The sequence below is a fragment of the Pyxicephalus adspersus genome, chromosome 3 (genome assembly GCF_032062135.1).
Source record: "Pyxicephalus adspersus chromosome 3, UCB_Pads_2.0, whole genome shotgun sequence".
In the NCBI taxonomy this organism is placed as follows: Eukaryota; Metazoa; Chordata; class Amphibia; order Anura; family Pyxicephalidae; genus Pyxicephalus; species Pyxicephalus adspersus.
This window is the reverse complement of record NC_092860.1, coordinates 72,216,462-72,238,029: the sequence shown is the minus strand read 5'-3', so window position 1 is coordinate 72,238,029 and position 21,568 is coordinate 72,216,462. Positions and strand designations below refer to the sequence as shown.

General features: G+C 37.3%; 1 protein-coding gene across 1 annotated transcript; it reads right to left on the bottom strand.

The window, feature by feature from the left end:
* Nucleotides 1–921: 921 nt before the first annotated feature.
* On the bottom strand, nt 922–21,303 carry MLLT1 (MLLT1 super elongation complex subunit). Its single transcript, XM_072405174.1, has 12 exons — nt 21,044–21,303; nt 17,148–17,328; nt 16,493–16,575; nt 16,272–16,415; nt 14,981–15,109; nt 14,340–14,885; nt 12,428–12,515; nt 11,940–12,048; nt 10,876–10,975; nt 8,648–8,719; nt 8,472–8,543; nt 922–5,721 (listed from the first exon to the last, which is right to left on the bottom strand). Exons 1-12 carry the CDS (start codon nt 21,053–21,055, stop codon nt 5,593–5,595), a joined length of 1,665 nt encoding a protein of 554 aa, XP_072261275.1. The 5' UTR covers nt 21,056–21,303; the 3' UTR covers nt 922–5,592.
* Nucleotides 21,304–21,568: the final 265 nt, after the last annotated feature.

Below are 21,568 nucleotides of genomic sequence, written 5' to 3'. Positions count from 1 at the left end.
TTGCCAGGGCAAAGCATGCTAATAAACCTGTGAGCACTCATGACTAGTCCAGATACTGGTTTGAAAATACTCATTACCACAAGTGGAGACAAAATAACTAGACATTCCTACAGACAGTGCCATCCTACTTAGCTTCATGCACCTAATGCAAAAAATATTTTTGATGCTGCATCTACTTTAAACAACCAAGTCAAGCTGCTTAGACAATGCAGCTTTATAATGTTTTTAAAAGGAATGGAGCTTTAGAAACTGTACCAAAGAAAAGATGGTGAACAAATAACCAGGAACCTGCAATAATGGTAGTCTCCAATCAGCTGATCTTTTCCAATAAATGCCATGTTCTCACAGCGTCTCTGTGAAGGTGGCCATTTTAGTAGAGGCAAGGTTCAGCTCCCATAAATCAATCAAGTGCAGCACCCAGCTATTTTTTCACAAGGAACCCTAAACAAAAGGCAAGTCTTTGAGGGTACTGCTTAGGGACAGAAGAACAATTCAAATTAATCTATAAAACTGTAAACCTTCACTTCGAGGTCCACTTTGTTTCTTCCAGTTTATACTTATTCCAACATAAGCTGATTTTCTAATTCGTGCACTGCTTAGGTAGCATCTCAGCATTATACAGTAGAAAATGTTTGTTACGGTTTCTTTGTAAAGAAACTGAAGAGGTCAGAATAGCAAAAGACTTAGTGAATTTTAATTAATTCAATTGATGTACCTTACAGATATAGTTTAAGTCTGCCCCAGTGGAGCTTACAATCTAACGTCCCTTTCACTGACCTACACATCGGGCATTTGTCAACAACAGCCAGTTTACCTGCTTTATGCCATTCTAAAATTACAACATGCGATTTATTTTGTAAAAGACAGTCAAATGACAAAACACAAATGATCCAAATAAATAAAAGTCCATGCAAAGGAATATAATTTCTTCATTTTTATTTTTTGTTCCTATAAAAACTCTTGCAAGAATTCCAATAATAAAAATAATACAAGACCAAATACCTATGCATCTTCAGCAATACAGTTTGCAACCATCAAGTTTGGTTCAAAATCAGTTTACTTTGATCGATATGTTAATAAATACGTCTTAGACAATATTTGAATTGCAGAACTTTTTTTTGTGAAAGTTGGCAACTATGAAAATCTTCACTCAAAACAACTTGGTTTTGGTGAAAGGAGTAGGCTGTGATTAAAATTATACTTGCAGCTTTCTGCAAACAGTCATGTGAGGTTCATCTGGTGATTTCCACCCCTCCATACTTCTAGCTTTTTTTTTTTTTTTTTTTTCCCCAATCCCCTGTCAGCCATACAAAGCCCAAAAGGAAATCCATGGGTACCAAGACGGACAGAAGCGGAGTGGGGAGGTAAGAGCAAAAGGAACATCACTGAACTGGATTAAACATAGATGCTACAAAAGTATAATTTAACTTCAACCTAAATCCATCAATTCTCTTAGGTGAAGTGTCACACATGAACCCTGCACCTTTAAACCATGCAGCTGGAAATAGCAGATGTTGCTGCTTAGTCTGCAAACCCATCTTTCAAGCAATTGTGTTGTCTCCCAAATCTCTTGATGATTTAACGGTGTTTAAAGAATACCTTTAAGGCTATTCTATTTCCCAATAAGATGAGAGACTAGTAATCCATGCCCAATAGCTTATAGGGAAATGCAGTTCTTATGCAGCTGACAAGAAAATACTGACATAAAAAAATGGAGGGAATTAAATACTGTGTGGAAGACCCAAACTCTAAATGTCTGTCTTTACAAACACAACATACAAATACAGTATATGTGTACAATAACTATTCTCCCAGTGGAGAGAACACTTCAGAAAAGACAAGACTAAATTAGCTGCAGTGTTGCTTCCATACACAAAGTCCTGTTAGCACAAAAACCTAGGAAGGGAAAGGCTAGACATGCCCCATTGGTTTTCACTTTTATTGGCCTAAAAAGGATTTGCAGAAGTGGATAACATACACATAGAGTGGTCTTTACCACTTCAAACATTTCAGTTTGGTCCTAAGAGGGACTGAAGCTGATCCAAAAAAGGGTAGTGTTTGGAAAGGAGTGCAACATGGAACATATAAACACTAGTGTTTTCCTGGAGGCAGTGTAAGTAGCTCATAATTCTTGGGACAAAAAGTACTGTAAATCTTCCTCTGCTAATTTCAGAATGGGTCAGTGCAGCAAGCAGTAGGATTCCTGTCCATAATATTTACAGTTACATTTCAGAGTAGCCTGCATTGTTGACAAGTATCTGTGCAATTTCAAGAAGGCAGTCATACAGCTACTCCATTTAAAGGGAAACTTTAGATTTTACTTTTACATGTAAAAACAACAGCATAAAATGGTCAATCAAAAGTGAGATGCTCTGTAAAACTGCAGTCAAGCAATTTAGGTAGTGTGCATGCACACACAGTGAGAACAATAATTTATAACTAAAAAAAAATAAAAAATAAAATGCAGCACGATTGGTGTGTGCACATACCTATAATTGCACATCTGCTGTTTCACTTCCACAGTTTACTTTATCTGTTGTGACACAGACAAGGGATGCAAAGTTTTAATAAAATGTTTTTATAAAAATTGTCTGCCATTATGATGGCAAAACTTTGCAACACCAGTTTTACAGAACTTTTAGCCATTCTCTCTATTATCTGACTTGACATAGTCTAGGACTGAAAACACTTGCCCACTACAGCAAATACATTTAAGAAATCAATTTTGGGTTTGTTGGGTTACTTAGGTTCTCCAATCTTCGATAATTTTAGTAAATCAGACCCCATGTGTGGATATAACATATGTTGGTGGTCCTGTGCTTTCTGCTTAGAAGTACTGCACAAGTTACTGTGCTTTTACGGTTCCTCTTTCTCTGTGTGCATATCTATTTATCAGATCTTCAGTATTAAAAACAAAGATGCTATAAAGTTAGCCAATCCTACTGTAGAAGTTCTGAGAAAGTCAAAGCTGGGCTTATGCAAAAATCTAAAGATTCTTTATGTTTATATATTTAAAAAAAAAAAAAAACACCTCTTACAAGACTCACTGTGTAAATCTGTGTATACATGCTGGATTTTTGTCGTTGGAAATGATCTTTCACGATCAATTTCAACGTCAAAAGACCGAAAGATGCATGAACATGCGCTGTACATACTGTACGCTGTACAGCACCATTTTGTTCTATGGAGAAGGGAGAGAGGAAAGAATGAGGGACATCCCGCTATGCGCTCATCCCTTCAACTCCATTGCCGTCGCTCAACTTCTTTTGTTCATGGATCCGCCAGGAAGGATACATGAACGACGTCAGACGACCATGTACACACGTGAGATTCTCGTCCAAGACGGTCCCAGAGGCAAGAATTGGAGGACAATCATCTGATGTGTGTACTAAAACTAGAGTGTGTTAACTGAAATATCCAATATTTTTAGACAGTCTCAGATCTCTATCCCCAGTTTTCTAGCTTCTAACCTTTGTGCCGGACCTCACAATCTGACTCCTAAATGAAAGGACAACACAAGTTAAAGCCAAATAAAGAGAAAGCTAAAAATTTGAATAAAAATAAATGTCTGCGCTGTTACAATATACATGGTTAAATAGGCATAAGCCCAGTTATGACTCCCTAAAGGGAGCTGCCAATAATCCTCCCTGCTAAAGAAATGACAGCAAGATTTGATAAAATATGTATATGAAACAATAATCAAAGTAGGAGTACCATACTTAAAACCGTAAGTCATTAGGTCAAACAGTCCTTTTACTCAATTGTTAAAACTACAGAGGAGTACTCACTGAAAAAACATTATTGTTTCCCTTTACGAAGCTGGGAATTCTGGGGTACCTACTACAACCAAGCGAGTCATCAGTGTCCTATGTAAACACTCATATAAAGCATTTTTTGCCTGTACTTCCTTCTGCTGTTCAGAAAGTAAATAGTGTTCAAACACTTAAAAAGCCCTTCCAATAACACAATGTATTGTTCAGAAATGACACTTTAAAAAGGTATAAAATCACTTTCAAATTGCAAAATTATGAAACACTAAAATAGAACAGAATGGTAAAGACATATGATGACTTAAAGGAAAAAAAAAAATCCTTGTTTCACCCTTAACCATCAAAAAAAAAAAAAAAAAAAGGGTAACTGCTTCTTCAGGCCCTCTTATACATAAAATACATACATACATACATATATATATAATATATATATAATATACAGCTTACAGATTCAAAGTTCCGTAATGCTTCCAAAGCTGAGTGTAGCCAGTGCTCTATCGCTTCTTGCTCACCATAAATAGAATAATCTTCACCTAATTTGAATTGCAAATAGTATACAAAACACTTAACGTGGACAAGAAGGAAGGAGAAGGATTTACCAGAGATTATTCACAGTGAAGAATACGGAGTACTCCTGTATTAAAACGATTGTGAATGAGTCTCATGCTTTCTGCAGAAAATTTGGAGGTTAAATACTAAGCAGTAGCCTCACAATACAGAGAAACAATCTTAAAAATTTTAAAATACAGAGATGGCTTAACTTCTCAAAATGTGCTAAAAAAGCAAAAATAAAAACAGTCTGTTGTCCATACCTGCCAATCAGATTTATACTTTGATATTCCAACACCTCTTAGCATGTTGATAAATCATGACACCAGACTTTAGGGTCTAGAGTTTCTTCCAATCTTAACATTCAGAAGTTCACTTCTGATTGGCTGCCATGGATTATTGCCTACACTGATCATTGGAGCTTAATAAACAATCAATTAGTGTGTAATGGCTAAACTATATATCTGCCCGTACAGACACCTATGATGCACATCTTTATTCATGCTCATACATATCCTGCAGATAACCTCTTCTCAACTCTAGTCTTTGGAGATTACTAATGCTGGCTGCTCAATTGACAAAATTTGGAGCTTCCCATTAGTTTTCTACATGAGCAAGTGCACCAAACCTCCTTCCACCATTTCAATTGTTCTCCCCATTTTCAAGTGGCCACAAGTGAAAATGCTTTAGATTGTTCCTCCCCACAATTTCAATTATCTAATTGCTTGGAACTGAAGGCATGAAATGGTGGGTGACAGATTGTTTTGCCTAAAAGCTAATGAAAAGGTTCAAACTTGCCAAGCATGTGGCCTTATTTGCTGACCAAGTGCACTAGACTTCCAGATTGAGCACAGTTGCAATCATTAGTAAACCTGTAAATGAAGCACAATAATTATTTCACCTGCTATTCTTTGAGGACATCTAAAAAACATGCACTTGCCATGAGAGGTCTGTGAGCATTGGCGTTTGAAACATTTCTACACCGCTTTTACAAAACTTGTAGATGCTGTAGTATTGCCAGTGCAGATTTATAGTTGTAGTGTGAATGGGAAAAATATGGTTTTAAAATTTCTGGTAAAACTTGCCACATAATAAAATGCAACACGCTGCATTGGAGGAATAGTCTAGATGATCCTATTTGGTAGGTTCAGCCCAATCAACTCCAAAACGTGCACTGACCATGGTAACTTCAAGGAATAAAAGTTTCTTTTTGTCAAGAACACACAGCCCACGACATGTCCATCTCTCTCATACTTTCCCCTCATCTCAAGGGTCATGTGGCACCAGCTTCTAGGTAACTCTGTAGCTTGCGAACCGTTGTTTCATCCAATGAGAAAAGGTCAAAGTCAAAAGTTGTGTTGGTGACATTGAAGTGGCCCGTTTCTTCTATGAGATTAACGATCTGAGGAGAAGATCATACAAAACAAGATAAGCACCTGGGTTTTAAATTGGTACTCTGAACAGTTGAAGTTACTTTACAAATCCCTAAGCAACACCAGTCACCCATGTACACTCCTTACACAGCATTCCCTTTTTAAGACATTCAATACCTTAAAACAGTCAGTTCAGGAGGGAAGTTACATGTGTGTATCACTTAAGTTGATTAATGAACCACCTTCCCTAGAAATCCTAATGTCATAGTTCTCCCCAGAGGGTTTTAGCCGGTTGCTCTGCCTGGCTGCTGTGAATACCCCGCCCAGCTCTCCTCGGCAGCTCTCATCCTCTGCACAGATCTCAGTGAGGCTGCTCTGTGCCATCCGTTCAGAGGATTGTTGCTGCGATGAGAGGTGAGCGCACAGTTCAGCCTTCATGTGAAAGAGACACAGGTGGCCCCGCCCACATCTCATAGCACAAGCTCAGATTTCCATTTAAAAAAAAAAAAAAAAAATCTGCCAGTAAAATGTATCCACTGCTAAAGTCTGCATGTCGTTCTACATCCTCACAGCTCTCTGTGTACAAACCTCCATATCTCCTAAACTCTATGTCACAATGACTTGTAATTTTCAGGGTGTACAGGGGACCCCCATAGATACTAGTTACTACAATTTCAGCCCCCCAGCTTTAAAGAATTTCAAGATATGGGGGTCACAAATGTAAAAAGTTATGAAAATTGAAATTTGGGGTTGCTGTTTCAGAGGAAAGTGCAACTAGGAGTCCTAAATTGAAAATGCAAATTGGGGACCCCGGAGCCACTAACATAGCAAGAAACATTGGAGTGGGGCCCCTAAATGTATACCTACCTGTCACAAATCTATACCTATGAAACTACTGTCTGCTTCTCTTCTTTGAATCTCAATTTCTCTGAGGGTGGGGGTACAAAACTGAAAATATAGGTGCAAGTGGCCGGCACATTCTCCCCTTACATTCTCATTACTACAGCAGCATTAGAACATAAAACACTGTGCCCATTAAAATGGACTTACCTGCTCTTTAACACATTCCTGTCCCCTTAACTAACATGAGCCAGCATGGGCCTGCTGGGCTAATTTTGTAAAAGAATCAAGTGAAAAAAAATGTTTTCACAAATGTTCACTTTAACTAAATATAGACACAGGAGCACATCTGAAGTTAGGCTGAATTCACACCGGCAGTAAGGTTACATTTGTCCTCATGCCAGGAACCAAGGCACTTACGGCCTGTTACCAATCCTAGGTGCCTAGCAGTTGCCAGAAGTCACTCAGAAGTAAATGTTTTTTGCTGCTTATATGAGCTAAGCCTAATTTGTTACACCACATTCATTATACTATTACACTACTACAAAGGAATACACTCTTAAAACTTAGAACACTAGTAATTTGGGTCACAAGACACAGCATAGGACAGTTGTGGAAAAATACATAGAATTGAAAAATTGGATATACTAACGGGGCAGGCATTACAAAGTTGTAACAAATCATTGGGAGAAGGTAGAACACTGAAACAATAAGAGGTTATTGATAACCCATGGCATAAACAACTGGGAGCAGTAATGTTGCTGTGTTTTGCCACACCCCCTTTTTTTTACCACCCGGCTACAGCTGCCCACCAATCGGCTGAAAAAAATTTCTGGGGAGAACACTGTGATGTGGTTCCTCTACTTTACTCATAATGATCCTTGCTTTATGATGTCACACTCCCAGCACTGCATTTTCGTTTAACATATTATGGAGACTATCAATACTATACTGAGAACTCTGGCTTTAACTTCTGTCTTTTCACTGCATCTGCCTAGCTCAAAAAGAGGTGGGAGTGGGATGCACAGAGCTGCTTAGAGTGTGTTTAGTTAAAAGTGCTGGAATCTGTGTAATGGAGGGAAGGGGATAATATAGATGCAATGATTGGCATGCCCCACACCAATTTTCATGTCTACCTAACAAAAATATACATGAATCAGCCAATATTATACAGGTTTTGAAAATGTTTGCCATACAACTAGGATGGCTACAAAGAGGGATTTAAAAATCTGCTAACTCTGCACATTAAAAAAATAAAATAAAGATCCAAGTGGGTTACAGTTTTGTGTGTGTAACTTTTTTTATTTGTATTATTGTATTATTTTTTATCAAGTATTTGGGCATTTAGGATTAAATTGTGTTCAGTAAGGAAAGGGATATGTCTTAAATATTTAAACTGAATAAAGCATGCCTTGCTCTATCCCTGAAATGGCAATGGCGATGGAAATACAGAGATAGACACAGACAGAGAGGACAAAAACTTTACACAGCGCTGCTTGCAGACAAGATCTGGCCATCCTATAACACATGTGAAAGAATCAGGATGAGAAATGACAAAGAGGAGGAAATATGGACATATATTGGAGACCAACAGAGCCGATAGACCTTTATTTAGTATAAAGGTCACTGACATCTGGTGAGTCTAGAGTCTAGGCATACTAACACAGCAGATGAGATTAAAACAACATTTAGAGGAAGTTAAAACACATTGTGTTGTGCACACTGAGTTTTTTTGTTTGTTTTATGATGTATCTTTTTTCTTACACATTTTCTCTTAGTGGTTTTACACAAATTAAAATTGGAAAGATTGAGCAGAATTTTAGAATATTATAAAAACAATAAAACCCAACAGCAAATGTTTGCCTTTTATGATACAAATTATTGGAATCATTATTCATAAAAATGTTCCTCATACTGTATAGACAAGAGGCGTAATCACCTGTTGTAGGATGTTTCTCTCACGCAGTGCCATCAGTCTTCTGTGCAAATCAACCAACTCATCTGTGTACGCCTGAAGAAAAAAAAAAAAAAAAAAAAAAAAAAACCAAAAGAACTGAGAGAAAATAAAAATAAAAACCACAATACTCCCTTTAATTAAATACTTGCAAAGTTTACCTTGTCATACACTCCCTTCTTCAACATTTTATCTGACTTGCTGCAATTATCAGGACTTCTAAGGCCAGCGTTCTATATGAAAAAACAATATTAAATATTATAAATAAAATGCACGTTTATAACAGGAAAAACAGAACCAAATACCTCTAACACACAAAATCCCTTATAAATAGAGCAGTCAGCCAATGGTAATCTGCATTACACCAGATTCAAGCAAGAATTGCCTAGCCTAACCTGCATTTAAAGACAGTTGAGATGGACAGACAGATAACCATTGCAAATAAAATTCCTAAATGAACCCTGTGCACACTACTATACAGCTGAACACATTTCTAGCAACCTTTTGCAAAAAAAGGGATACTGGTTTTGACCAGATTGCCATACATGCTCTTTCTGACCAGTACTTAGTCGACTGTGCAAAAAATACCAAATAATTATTCATGGTTTCATGTGCAAATGTTTGCTAAAAAAATGTCGGAAAGTATACGTGTTTAGAGGTTAATTCAGAATTTTCATTACCAGGAATTAGGTGAAAACACAAAAAGCTGTGATTCTACCTCTAAATGTTGGCATTATGCCGGTTACCTTTGGTTTTCTCCACGTATTGCCCAGAGGGAGATGTAGGCAAATTGTAATAGGCATGGTTGGTTTCTAATGTCACTGTGTATTGACCAAAATCCTGTAATGGTTTTAACTGACACACATATACAATACTTAATAAGGATTCATTTGTGTTAAACAGCAAGATCTAAAAGGTACAATCTGTGACTTTGGCCACTGAAGAAAAAACGTTGTTTACAAAGCCCTTCATACATGAAGGCTGAAAACGATGGATATATGCAGGATAAATGTATGTAGTTCACCTAGACGCGGTTTTCTTCTTTTTTTTTTTTTTTTTAATTATTTTCCAAAGAGTAGATAACCTTTAGATTTTTAGAAATGGAAGTCATTGCTGCTGGAGACCATATAGGAGCTAAAGTGGGGATTACACTAAACCCAGAAAACAGACCAAGAACATTTGGTGAGGTTTTAAGAGTCTAGAGCAGAGTTTCTCAAATAGGGTTCCTTCAGAGGTTGCTAGGAGTCGCCTGAGCAATGAGAATTCCTTTTAGGTCAATTACCACTGACACCACTGATTATTTTTGACTGTTATGGTGAAGTTGTTCACACTGGCCAGCATTGTAAGATGCATTCTTCCAACTGACCACCACACTAATGTACTGTGAGCTTTGGATATACAGTGTTTCCCCGAAAATAAGACACTGTCTTATATTATTTTTTTCTCCACGAAATGCCCTAGGGCTTATATTTTGAGAAGAACAACAAACCGCAAAAAAATTAACATTTATTTCAAACGTTATCACATTCTGTGACATCATGGTAACTCTAAGTAAGCTGTGTGCTGTGTCCTCCCTCTTCTACCCTCCCCCCCTCACCAATCAGTCCTGCATCACTGTGCTCTGGAAGAGAGATGGGACAGCCTTATCCACGCTGTTCTCCCTTCACTCCCCCCAGCACAATCAGTTCTGCACTGCACTGGAGGGGAGGTGTGGCATCCTCAGCGTCCTCTCTTTTCTCCTCCCCCCACCACAATCATCAGCTCTGCCCCCGGAGAAGTGATGGATTGTGTGAGCCTGGAATACTCGTACGTACGGGGTAGTGATGTTGTGACAGTCTGTGATGTCCTTTACTTCCTCCCCCACCACTATGTACAGTATGTGCTGAAGATATTCTACGGTATTTACTTCCTCCCCCACCACTATGTACAGTATGTGCTGAAGATATTCTACGGTATTAAGCTAGGGCTTACTTTCGGGGGGTGTCTTATTTTCGGGGAAACACGGTAGTAATTATGGTAGATGTTCCCTAAAGACCTGAAAGTTATTTTAAGGATTCCCCTCAAGTTAAAAAAGGTTGCGAAACACCAGTCTAGAGGAAGAGATTCAAGACTGGGCACCCCACTTTGTCCTTTAAACAGGGGGATGGGTTTAACAGATTCTGAGAATTAGTTAAAAACTTAGTTGTGTCCATTGTGTGGGTGACCTGGTGCGGAGGTATCATATGCACTTGATACCTACTAGCAGTGTAAACAGTCGCCTTAGTCGGTCAGTACCTTGAACTGTATTGATATTGTCTTTGTACAGTGTATAATCAAACTGGGAGAAGCAGGCTTTGCATCATGAAAATGAACATTAAGGTAACTATATAGATAAAGTAATATTTATTACCTTGTTATTTGCAGGAGGCATCTTCTGTATAGGGGTGGCGCCACGACTTGGAGCACAGGAGTCATTGCTGCTGTCGCTATCACTGTCACTCAGGCTCATTCTATCAGAACACAAAAAGAAATTAAAAATAGGTTAGTCACCCCTTAAAACGGTAACTGTGCTTACAAAACACATTAAAAAAATAAAAAAAAAATAAAAAATAAAAATCACTGATCTCACAAACATATCCTGTTATCCTGTACCTTCGTTTTTTGGCCCTGTGATTTACAGGTTAAATGCTATTAGTGTAGACAGGGAGTAACATCCAGAAAGACACTGGTTACCGGTTTCATAAAAGGTTACTGTTGACCTTCCAGAAAAATCCAGTTGCTTGAATATAAAAACACTTGTCATCATCTAAAGGACACAAGTATTCATCTTGGTCCGCGAATGCACCAGGTCTTAAGTGTTCTCCATCCCTACAGTACAGACATCACGTACAAGGCCATTACTGATGTTTTCACTGAAAGAAATTATAGTTTCTACACTGGTATGCTGACCCAGTGGGTTCAGTATTTTGAAAAGGCAAGGTACAAAATGGTGGCCTTGCAGGATTTTGAACAGAACTTTAAAAATCACAGAAATTTATAAAACCTTTAAATAGTTACGAGTTGTTTATTAGTAAATAGTTATGGCCATGAGATCAGGATGACAAGATCTATGAATGGCAGAACAAACATATGAACAGAAGAAAAGCAGATATGGAGAGAATAAAAGAAACAATGGAAAAAACAGATGGCTAATATTTATTATCAGTCCCGATAATGATAATTTTAGAAGTAGGTGTAAGTACACAGAGACACTAGGCAAGCTTTGACTGGATGAAATGTAATCTCAACAGATGTATGAACTGCCTGTTAATATTGAATGTGTGCTAAAAAGTTGAGGTAATTTTGCAATAAATCAGAACAGCATAAAGAAATATACCCCGGTGCCTGTTTTCCCTTTAATAATATATGTGTGTTTACAAGAATGTCAGCTTCTTGGAAAAGAAAATTTGAACTTGACACAATCACAAAACTCACCGAGACTCTCGGCCTGTGGTTTTATTTTTCGGCGTTGCCTCCTCATCACATGAGCTGTCATCATCAGATTCTTCTGACTGTAGATCTTCCACCATAGATCGTAAAGGGCCTAAACAAGATTTAACTGTATGAAGGTATTTGACAAAAGGAGGAAGAAGGGGAACTTGAGTGTCAAATGTAAATGCTAAACACGGAGCACAATGGCCTGGATTAACCCCCCTAGCAGTATTCCCAAGTGTGGCTCAGGGTATAAAAAAAAAAAAAAAAAAAAAAATTAACTGTATGAAGGTATTTGACAAAAGGAGGAAGAAGGGGAACTTGAGTGTCAAATGTAAATGCTAAACACGGAGCACAATGGCCTGGATTAACCCCCCTAGCAGTATTCCCAAGTGTGGCTCAGGGTATAAAAAAAAAAAAAAAAAAAAAAAAATTAATTTTTTCTGAAATAATCGCAATACCTTGTTACAGAATTTGTAAAGAATGCTTACCTTGGCTGTGGTTTTGGGAAGGTTCAAAGTCTGATTCAGAGCTGGAATCTGAAGTAGAACTGCTGTTTGATGGGCTAGATGGGATGGACTACACAGTGGACAAAAAAAAAAAAAAAAAAAATATTGTTTAAAAAAAATAAAAAGTCAACACAGGTCTAAGGATTAATATTGCATGCACATAATTCATTAACACACAATTACAATTTTTCTATGTAATGAAAGGTAAACAATACCACCAGTGAGTAATTTGCTATAAACATTATTCGAGCAGATAAAAATGTTTGAGTTCAAAGGTCTGTTTGAAATAACAGGCTGCATTTGATGAGTAGTTTCTTATGTGCTTGTAGATATGACTCAACTGCCCTTTGGCACCAAAAAATGCCACTGAACTTCTAAGCGTGAACAGTTGTCTCCTGTGACAATATTTGCTAAAAACATTGCAAGGGAAGAAGATGTGCAAACAGGCTACGTACACACGTGCAATAATTATCGCTAGAAAACGAACGATTAACGACCAATCAACGATTATGCACTATTTCATTGAACTATCGTATTGTGCACAATTCTGTACATGTTGTAACAATACGATTGTACACACACTAAATTTGATAATTTGAAGGATTCAGGAAGTGACATGTACAGGAGAAAGTGTATCACAGAACAATCCATGATCACTGAACGACCGTACACACAATAGATAGCCAACGAACGCCGCCCAATCAGATCGTTCGTTTTCAGCAACATTCCTCATTCATCGGCGTTGTTGTGCACTTTTTTTGTTAACGATTATCGGACGAGAGGTCATTAGTGGTTCGTTTTCAATGATAATTATTGCATGTGTATAAGTAGCCCTAAGGGGGGGGGAAATCACATAAAAACAGCAAAAGCATACAATCACAATCTAACTGTTGACTTTCTAAAAAAAAAAAAAAAAAAAAAAAAAAAAAAAAAAAATTGCACATTTGAAAATATGGTTACTAATATTTGTAGCTTATCACAAATACAGCATTGATGTATGGTTGGGAAAAAACAATTGCTAAATTTAGGGGGTCCAAAGAGCACAAGACTGTGGTCCAGAAAACAGGGAACACCATCAATAGAAAAGGCTCAACACAAACTTTCCTTTTAGAAGCACAGGCTACAGAGAGATGTCTGTATATTTTTAGGCCCTGTGGAGAGGAAGTGTATGCATGAACCACAAAATTATTATTGAAAAAAAAAAGCCTAAGGCCCAAGCCTAAAAAAAAGAATTAATAAATAACAATCCTCCAACAGCACAGAATACCAGTTTGCTTTCTGAAGCTAAAATCTGAGTAAACCTTGAAAGAAATACAGTTCCCCAACTAAAAATCTCAAGTTAACAATACTTTATAATTATCTTTCATCATTAAAGGGAACCAAATAATAAAAAATACCTTTCGCCAAAAAAAAAAAGAAAAAAAAAAGGCCTAAAACCTAAGCAAAGAGAAAATCATGTGTAGCCAACAGGAACTTACTGGACAGTTTACATATTTAGAGGCCATATCTGGTAGTCTTGCAGAAAGATGAAGCGATAAGAAGAACAACCAGGAAGTGTAAACTGTAAATGCTATAAAATCATAGCTGACAAAATGTGTGTACATTTTTTTTTAATTACACACAAACTATGCATAACACAGGGTTTCTAAATGCATGGATACATTTTTTTAGATATTTACAATAACCTAATCTCTTTCACATGTATATGTTAAAAAATATTGACAACTAACTCCTGTGCTTACTTCTGCCAAATCAATTGCCTTCCTCTAAGATATTGCTCTGCTCTTAAACACTGCAGAATGATTTACTTATTTTGGAATTTACAACCAACCATAAGAAACTAAAAACAAGTTAGAAAGAAAATTTTGAGAATGCCAGATCATTCCAGGATTACCCCTGATTTTGATGATCCTTCTTCATCAGAGTTAGAGTCATCAGCCTCAACTGCTTTCTTAATATCAGGGTCTGGTTTGGGTCTGTCTGCTTTGCTTACTGGTTTTTCTTTGACCAATTTTTTTTCTGTGTAAGAGGTAACTGGGTTGCTGGGATTAGAAGGAGCACGAGGCGAGGTGGTTGAAACTGCAAGTCCTTTGGAGTTGCCTTTTTTTGGCTTTTTACTGCTTGATTTGGGAGAGTCTATGTTTGGTGGCCTCTTGCTGGAGGGTTTAGTTTCAGAAGGAGCCCCTTTTGGAGACATGTTCTCCAGCTTGGGTTCTTTTAAGGTTAGTTTTTGCTCCTTGAAGGCTACTTTAATAGGTGCTTTGTCTTCCTTAGGTGGTTTGTTCTCTGCTGGTTTTCGTGAGGAAGATGAAGATTCTTTAACTGGTTTACTAATGTCACTTTCTTTGCTTTTACTTTCTGAATCTTTTCTCATTCGTTCTCGATGTTCTTTTGTAACTTTGTGGGGTTTTGATGGTTTGCCGCTTTCTTTGCTGCTCTCCTGTAAGCATAATTTTGCATTAGAATAGGATTTTCAAGGGGCAACTAATCTGTCATGATAGAATAAATTTAAAACAAATGACAAAACACACAAACCTTTGATGCATGGGATGATGGCTTTGCTTTCTTTGGATCAGAGAATGCAGAGAGCGGAATGGTGGGCAACATAGGGTAGTCTGGACTTGGTCTCGATACTGTCTCTGCTCCCTCGGGCATAACCATAACCTTAAAAGATAAATAATTGAATCAGTGGGAAAACTTAGTACATCATGGACAGATTTAGACCTTCCACACCTAAACAAAGTTAGGCGATCACTTAAACATCATAGTGATCATTAATATTATTAAAAAAAAAAACCCACACACACTAAATCTGATATTAGGCACACATTATCTAGTTAAAAATATTCCAGATCAATATTTTTTCGCTGACAGTAAAATATTTTTCACCAGAGAATGTCAGATTCACAGCTGTACAAATAGACCTCCAGAACTACAATAAAGAGTGAAACCCAGAATACATATGGAATAATATTGGTAGTTAAAAAAAAAGGGGTGCTACAATATACCCAGCAACCTGTTGGCTTGTATGACACAAAGAAAAAGTCAGTTACACAGGAATTTAAACTAGTGGACAATATGTTCTCTTTTCCTGTGCATGTTTTATAATTAGGTCTGTACTCTCAATAGACATGTATATTCTTTTTTTTCACACTTAAAAGCTTTATTTAAAATAAAAAAACACACACACACACACGTATAAACTTTGTACGTCTGCAACATATACACACACACACATTATATATATATATATATATATATATATATATATATATATATATATATATATACACACACGTGTGTGTGTGTGTGTGTGTGTGTGTGATCATACCAATATCTGTATGTTGTTTCACATTTACATTAACAATTACAACATTTTTTTTTTTTTACATGTATTTATAGTACTACAAATAGAACAAAAAAAAAATCAAAACTTTTAAAACACTGCAATACAATTGTATTACAGTTATCATAGAAACCATATATTTCTATACAACAGATATCATATGTTTAGTGTACAAAATGTTCTGCTAACTATTTCAAACCATTTATAAACACATAGAAAAAGTGGGGTATCAGACATTGTAAATATTTTTAGATTTCTATTCTAGCACACAGTTTGTTCCAGCATACCTCTCTGAGTATTTAAACATAATCCAGGTATCCCAAGTTTCAGAGAATTTATCTATCCTATCTAGGAAAATTGCCCTAGCCTCCTCCAATAAAGATATAGAATGTACCTTGGTTAGCCAACGTTTCTTCTGGTTACTTATGTGACAACTTACCCCCTTCCTGCAAAACTGCAGTCCCCTCTTTTACAACTTACCCCTCCTGCTTTCAGAAGCTTCCTACGGAATTCCTTGGTTGGATTATTGAAGGTCAGCTTCTCACAGCGCAGATGGTTAACTGGTGGATTTCCCTCCAGGTTTAAAAACAAATCATATGTAAAACACACCTTTTTGGGTTCTTCCTGCAAAAGAAATAATTGCATGTTGCTGCATTTCCTTGTAATCAAGCACAAAAATAATGAATAAAAAAGGTTTTTACCTTGTTTTTGAAGTATACTTCAATTGGTAAAATGAAGCCAGCATATCCAGTTTCTTCTACTTTGTATGGGGGTTCTTTGCACACTACAAGAAACCAAATGTAATGGTGACTGTATGAACCAAGAAAAGACAACTTCACAAGTAAGACGTTGTAGATGTGAATCTACCTTACCTGTACATAGTTACATAGTCAGTTAAGCTGAAAAAAGACATAAGTCCATCAAATTCAACCTGTCATTTCCTTATTTCTCCAGGAGTTTTAGTTAATATTAGGCATATTTTATAGCATGTGTTTCCTATTAAAATAAATAGGAAACACAAACATTATTCTGTTTTGCAATACAGCCTAATCAGTGTTTTGACATGCTTTTTTAGTTGTTTCCATTAATTTGGATGAAAGCACTAAAACAGAGAAGTTGAATACAGCCTAAATATTTCATTATGATTAAGAAATATACATCGAGCAGCACAGTTGGCTCAGTAATCATTCCGCTCAAAATTGGCTTTAGATTCTATTAATGACATATGACTTTGGTAGGTAGACCATGCTATGACTATGGACTTTGTAAAACGCTGGGTAATAAGTCAGAGCAATAAAAATACAAGATAATATTGTGGGAATTATCTCTCACCTATCACATTAAGTTAAAACGTACCACGTTTAGGTTTGGGAAAGCTATCATGAAGCCTAAAAACCACTTTCTCCACAAAATGTTGGATGTCACACTGCTCAGGTCCACGAACAAACACCATCCAGTCATGGGTGAATCCATCAGTCGTTGGCTTTTTCCTTAGCTGAGCACGATGTCCCAGCTCCAGTTTCACTTGAACAGTGCACTACAAAAAGAAAACAAAATTCATTAAGAGCTCCAGTGTGTGTTAATTGTAATGTTTAACCAAAGACTTTATACACTAGGTCCAAAACCAGTGTAAGTATGAAATCAAGCTGTCCTGGCTGGAAAAAAAAACAAAATGTGTTTTAGACTTGTAAAAAAAATTACACAATCATACATACTAAAGTAAATTAAAGTGTAAAGTAGTGGCTACATTGAAGATTAAGAAAAAAAAATTACAGTCAACCCTAGGCATCAAGTACTATTATCTAATAAACTCTGCATAGTCACCCGCTACCAAGATGCAGCATCATACACCCTGATCACCATGGATTACTTGCCAACGTATAGCAGAAAGCAATAGCAAAGTTGGGGGGGTACAAAGTAAAGTCAAGCACATGCACCATGCTATATCAATAAGAATAAGCAATTCTTTGAATGTGTAAAATTTTATTCAACTCCTCCTATTCAATCAAGAGATGGAATCTGAGAGGCTTTGCAGTCCTACAGCAGTAAGGCTTTTGCCTTCATGCTGCGGATTAGCTGCTTTGGAACAACACAGACTAAGGCATATCTTTCCTCATGCACTTTCATAATTGAAGCCCAAAGCTCTTTATCTGCTTTAAGACACCGAATGTAAAATGTTTTATATTACATGATCTTGAACTACCGGTACCAGTGTAAGCACACAAGCATTCTGGGAAACTTGGGAGGCCTTGCTTAGGTCGATATTTCTGTTTTTCAAAGCTCTTAATTTCAGTTAGCGTTGCAGTAAACCTTACTTACAACATCTGACATTGCGTACAATTCTGATACACAAGCAGTGTTGTTGTGCAAGAATGTAGATTCTTAAAATGCTGTGTGAGCGATGGATGAATGAATCACTTGTAAACACAAGCATGTGCTACTACAGGTCATTATACTATATTAATAACTTGTAAGGATAAAAAAAAAAAAAAAACTTTTTCAGCTAGCAGAAATGTTTGTAATCACCTATTTCATAATAAGAATTTACAAAATGAAAGTGCAGCAATCATATTACTAAAAATACAATAAAATGGTAAAAGAAGTATAGCACTTGTAAAAACACCTATAATGTGACAGTAATCCGTATATGAAATGTGGTATCCTACCAGCTACTCACCTAGCTGTACAAAACAAAATGTTAAACCAAAGTAAGGAAAGTTTTTTAGAATTCAGTTAGTAAAGGTTTATTAGGTTTTTTTTTCTTAATATTATATAGGCATTTCAATCTCAAAAGCAAAGTGTTAAACTAACAGTAATAGCAATTGCAGTCAAATAGCTAAAGACCAAAAGAAAACCCTGGGTCCACCCACAATACAATACGTATTCCATTACATTAATAAAAAGTATTGATAAAGGTAGTTGTACTACTAGATCTTTAAAATGACATCCTGTTCAGTGAATCAAAACATAAGCATTACAAGAATAAAAGTTCTGAAGCCCGAAATAACTATACCCATCATCATACCATATGTGGTTTTAGCTACATGCGCAGAAGATACAAATCATTAAGCACAATCTTAGAGAACGTCAATTCTTTTTTCATCTTTCGAATTTCTTAGCCTACACTTTTTTCTGCTTGCTTAGTCCACACTTTTCTTTCTTGATGACTTTATACTCAATTAAATCTTTCCCATTTTGCTTGCTTGGCCCAATCTGTTTTTATCAATCAGATTACTATACACAATCCCAATTTCGTTTTTTTTCAAAAATTCCCCCTCTAACCTCTCATCCCCTTTCTGCCTGCAAGCCACATTGTTACTATGTACGCTTTCTACCTGCCTTTAAATTGTTCCCCCTTCCCCCATTGCCTGCAAAAACATAGAATTACATAATTTTGCCACTGTGGGTCAAAGATGCATTTACCCTAACAGTCCAGTTCCTATTTTGTATGCCTCCCCATTCCATCCATCCCAAACAACCCCCCCAAACACACAAGTTGCTTGGCAATATCTGCCATTCAGAGCACAGAGTTTACTATAACATTGCCCTTGCCGACTTCTTTCTAAGAATGCAAGTTGCCTTGCCATTATTAGCTTTATAATTTTTGCATCTGTGATCTGCAATATCTGCACAGCAAGTACAAAATGCTAAAGCTACTAGGTCAGCAAGGAGTTGGGCAACTAGAGTTTTGTTGGGGGGAACCCTGCAGGAACAAAAAAATATGAAAGCTACCACCGCTGGTCTCCTGAAAATTTTTGCTGCTAGGCTGTCTCAAAACTCTTCATCTACCCATCTTCTCAGGATCAAAGCTAGGAATTTGGAAAAAAAATGAAGCCAATGGATTACAAAACCGGTAATAGGCAATTTCTGAAAATGATCAGCAACTTCTTTTAGTACAAGTTATCTTCAACGTGTTTGAAGGCTTAAATACAAATTTAAAGTCTTAGTAAACCCCAACAATACATTTTTCTAAGTTGTTCCTTTTGTTCTGTTAAACATTCCATTAAAAGTTTGTTTTACCTGTCCGATAAGTGCAAATCTACCAGCTATTTCTGCCATAAATGCAGTGAGCTGATAACGTCATGTGTATCAGCTGAGAACACAATTTGGAATTCAGAGACAATAATGTGCTATATTGTCAAAAAGGGAAGAAGCACATTGTGTTTCTAGCACAACAGTGCTTTTTTCAGTACTTATAGCATGGTTAACATAATGAAACTTTGAAAAGTGCCTAAGCTGTATATTTTATATATGCCTTCACATATCTATTCTTCTATGGAAGAAACAAAAGACTTATCATAGTCTCTTACCTGGTGATGCTTAGAACAGCACTGTTAGGTGGGATTCTAGTTTCAGGCTGACAACATGAACTCCTGATATACAATCAAAGGCTGTGTTGTCAACCTCAAACATTTACTGCTTTAAATGACGCAAAAAAAAAAAAAAAAAAAACATACATACCTCTAGAGATCTTCTCCCTGGTTCAATAAGGAGCATCACACTTCCTCTTCTAATTCTAAAGCAGCGGGCACCTTTTTTTTGGCCGGATTGGTACTCACATTAAGACAGGTAAGAGCTTTTCATTCATTCATACAGTGATCGCTGTCCTAATGATGGTGTAGCCCCCGGGGTGATAGGCTGGGTACACAGAAAATAAGAACAACAAAAGTGTTGTTCTGATAGTAAGAAGAGCAGAAGCTCTGGGTAGAGGAGGAGGGCAGTGCTGGAATATGGGAGAGGAAATTTTAAAAGGATGAAGGGAGTGATTAAAAAAAAAAAGAGAATGTTTAGCTAGAGTTCCACTTTAATCCACACCACCCACCTCTGAGGATCACATGTGTATGACAGCAATGTGAATGGAGGCTGGCTTGGAAGTAGTAACATGGGAGAGCATGCTGCATGCATGGACCAGGTGATATGTTCTACATACAGGGAGGCACCTATTCTATAGAAGAGAACACTATGATGTTCATGCACAATACACAATACTCTGTTGGTCTGACAAAAGCTCCTTCAATGAATTCATGGCTCACCTTCTTACCTGCTCGGCCTATTCTCCCCTGTGTAACTGGCCCACACGTTTTGTTACCTAGCCCATTGTTAGTGCTTTGCTCTGGAATGACAATGTTGTCCACGGTCTACCTGGCCCTCATTACTACACAGCATAGTCAGTATCACCTAATATCTGATTCAACCCCTATCAGCACGAAGCCTGTTATCACCTCTCGGTTCCTGCTTTTCTTTTTCAGTACCTGACTATCCATGTCTCTGTGAATAGATTGTTTCTTCCCTCTCTTGCCGTGCACGGCGCCTACGGCCTCATCCTCTCCTACAACGGCCCTTATCCTTGCGGCTTGCAGAGCACAACGAGACAAAAAAATGCACCGAATCTGCGAACTCCCACAGCCCCTGAATAGGCCCGAACCCCCTTATGTGCTCAATGGATCACTCCGCCTGCGATCCTACAGCCGGGATACCGGAATGTACCACCTTGAATCTGACCAATCCGTGGGTTGGTGTAGGCGGCGCTTCCTGTCAGGAAGAGATTACAGAGAAAGAAGGAGATGGCAAATCCATTCGATAGGCGGAGAGGGTGTGACTGACGTCTTGTATTACCAATAGGTGAGGTTCGAGGGTTTCCATAGTGATGGTAGGTTCCGGCTCCACATTCCGAGATTTATTGCTCCGCCTTCTTTTTTCTCGAAGAAGTGATTTCTTGTTAAGTGGGGTTATTGTGTTTCAGGCTTCTCGCAGTGACTGTAGAGGCGGCTGCTTCT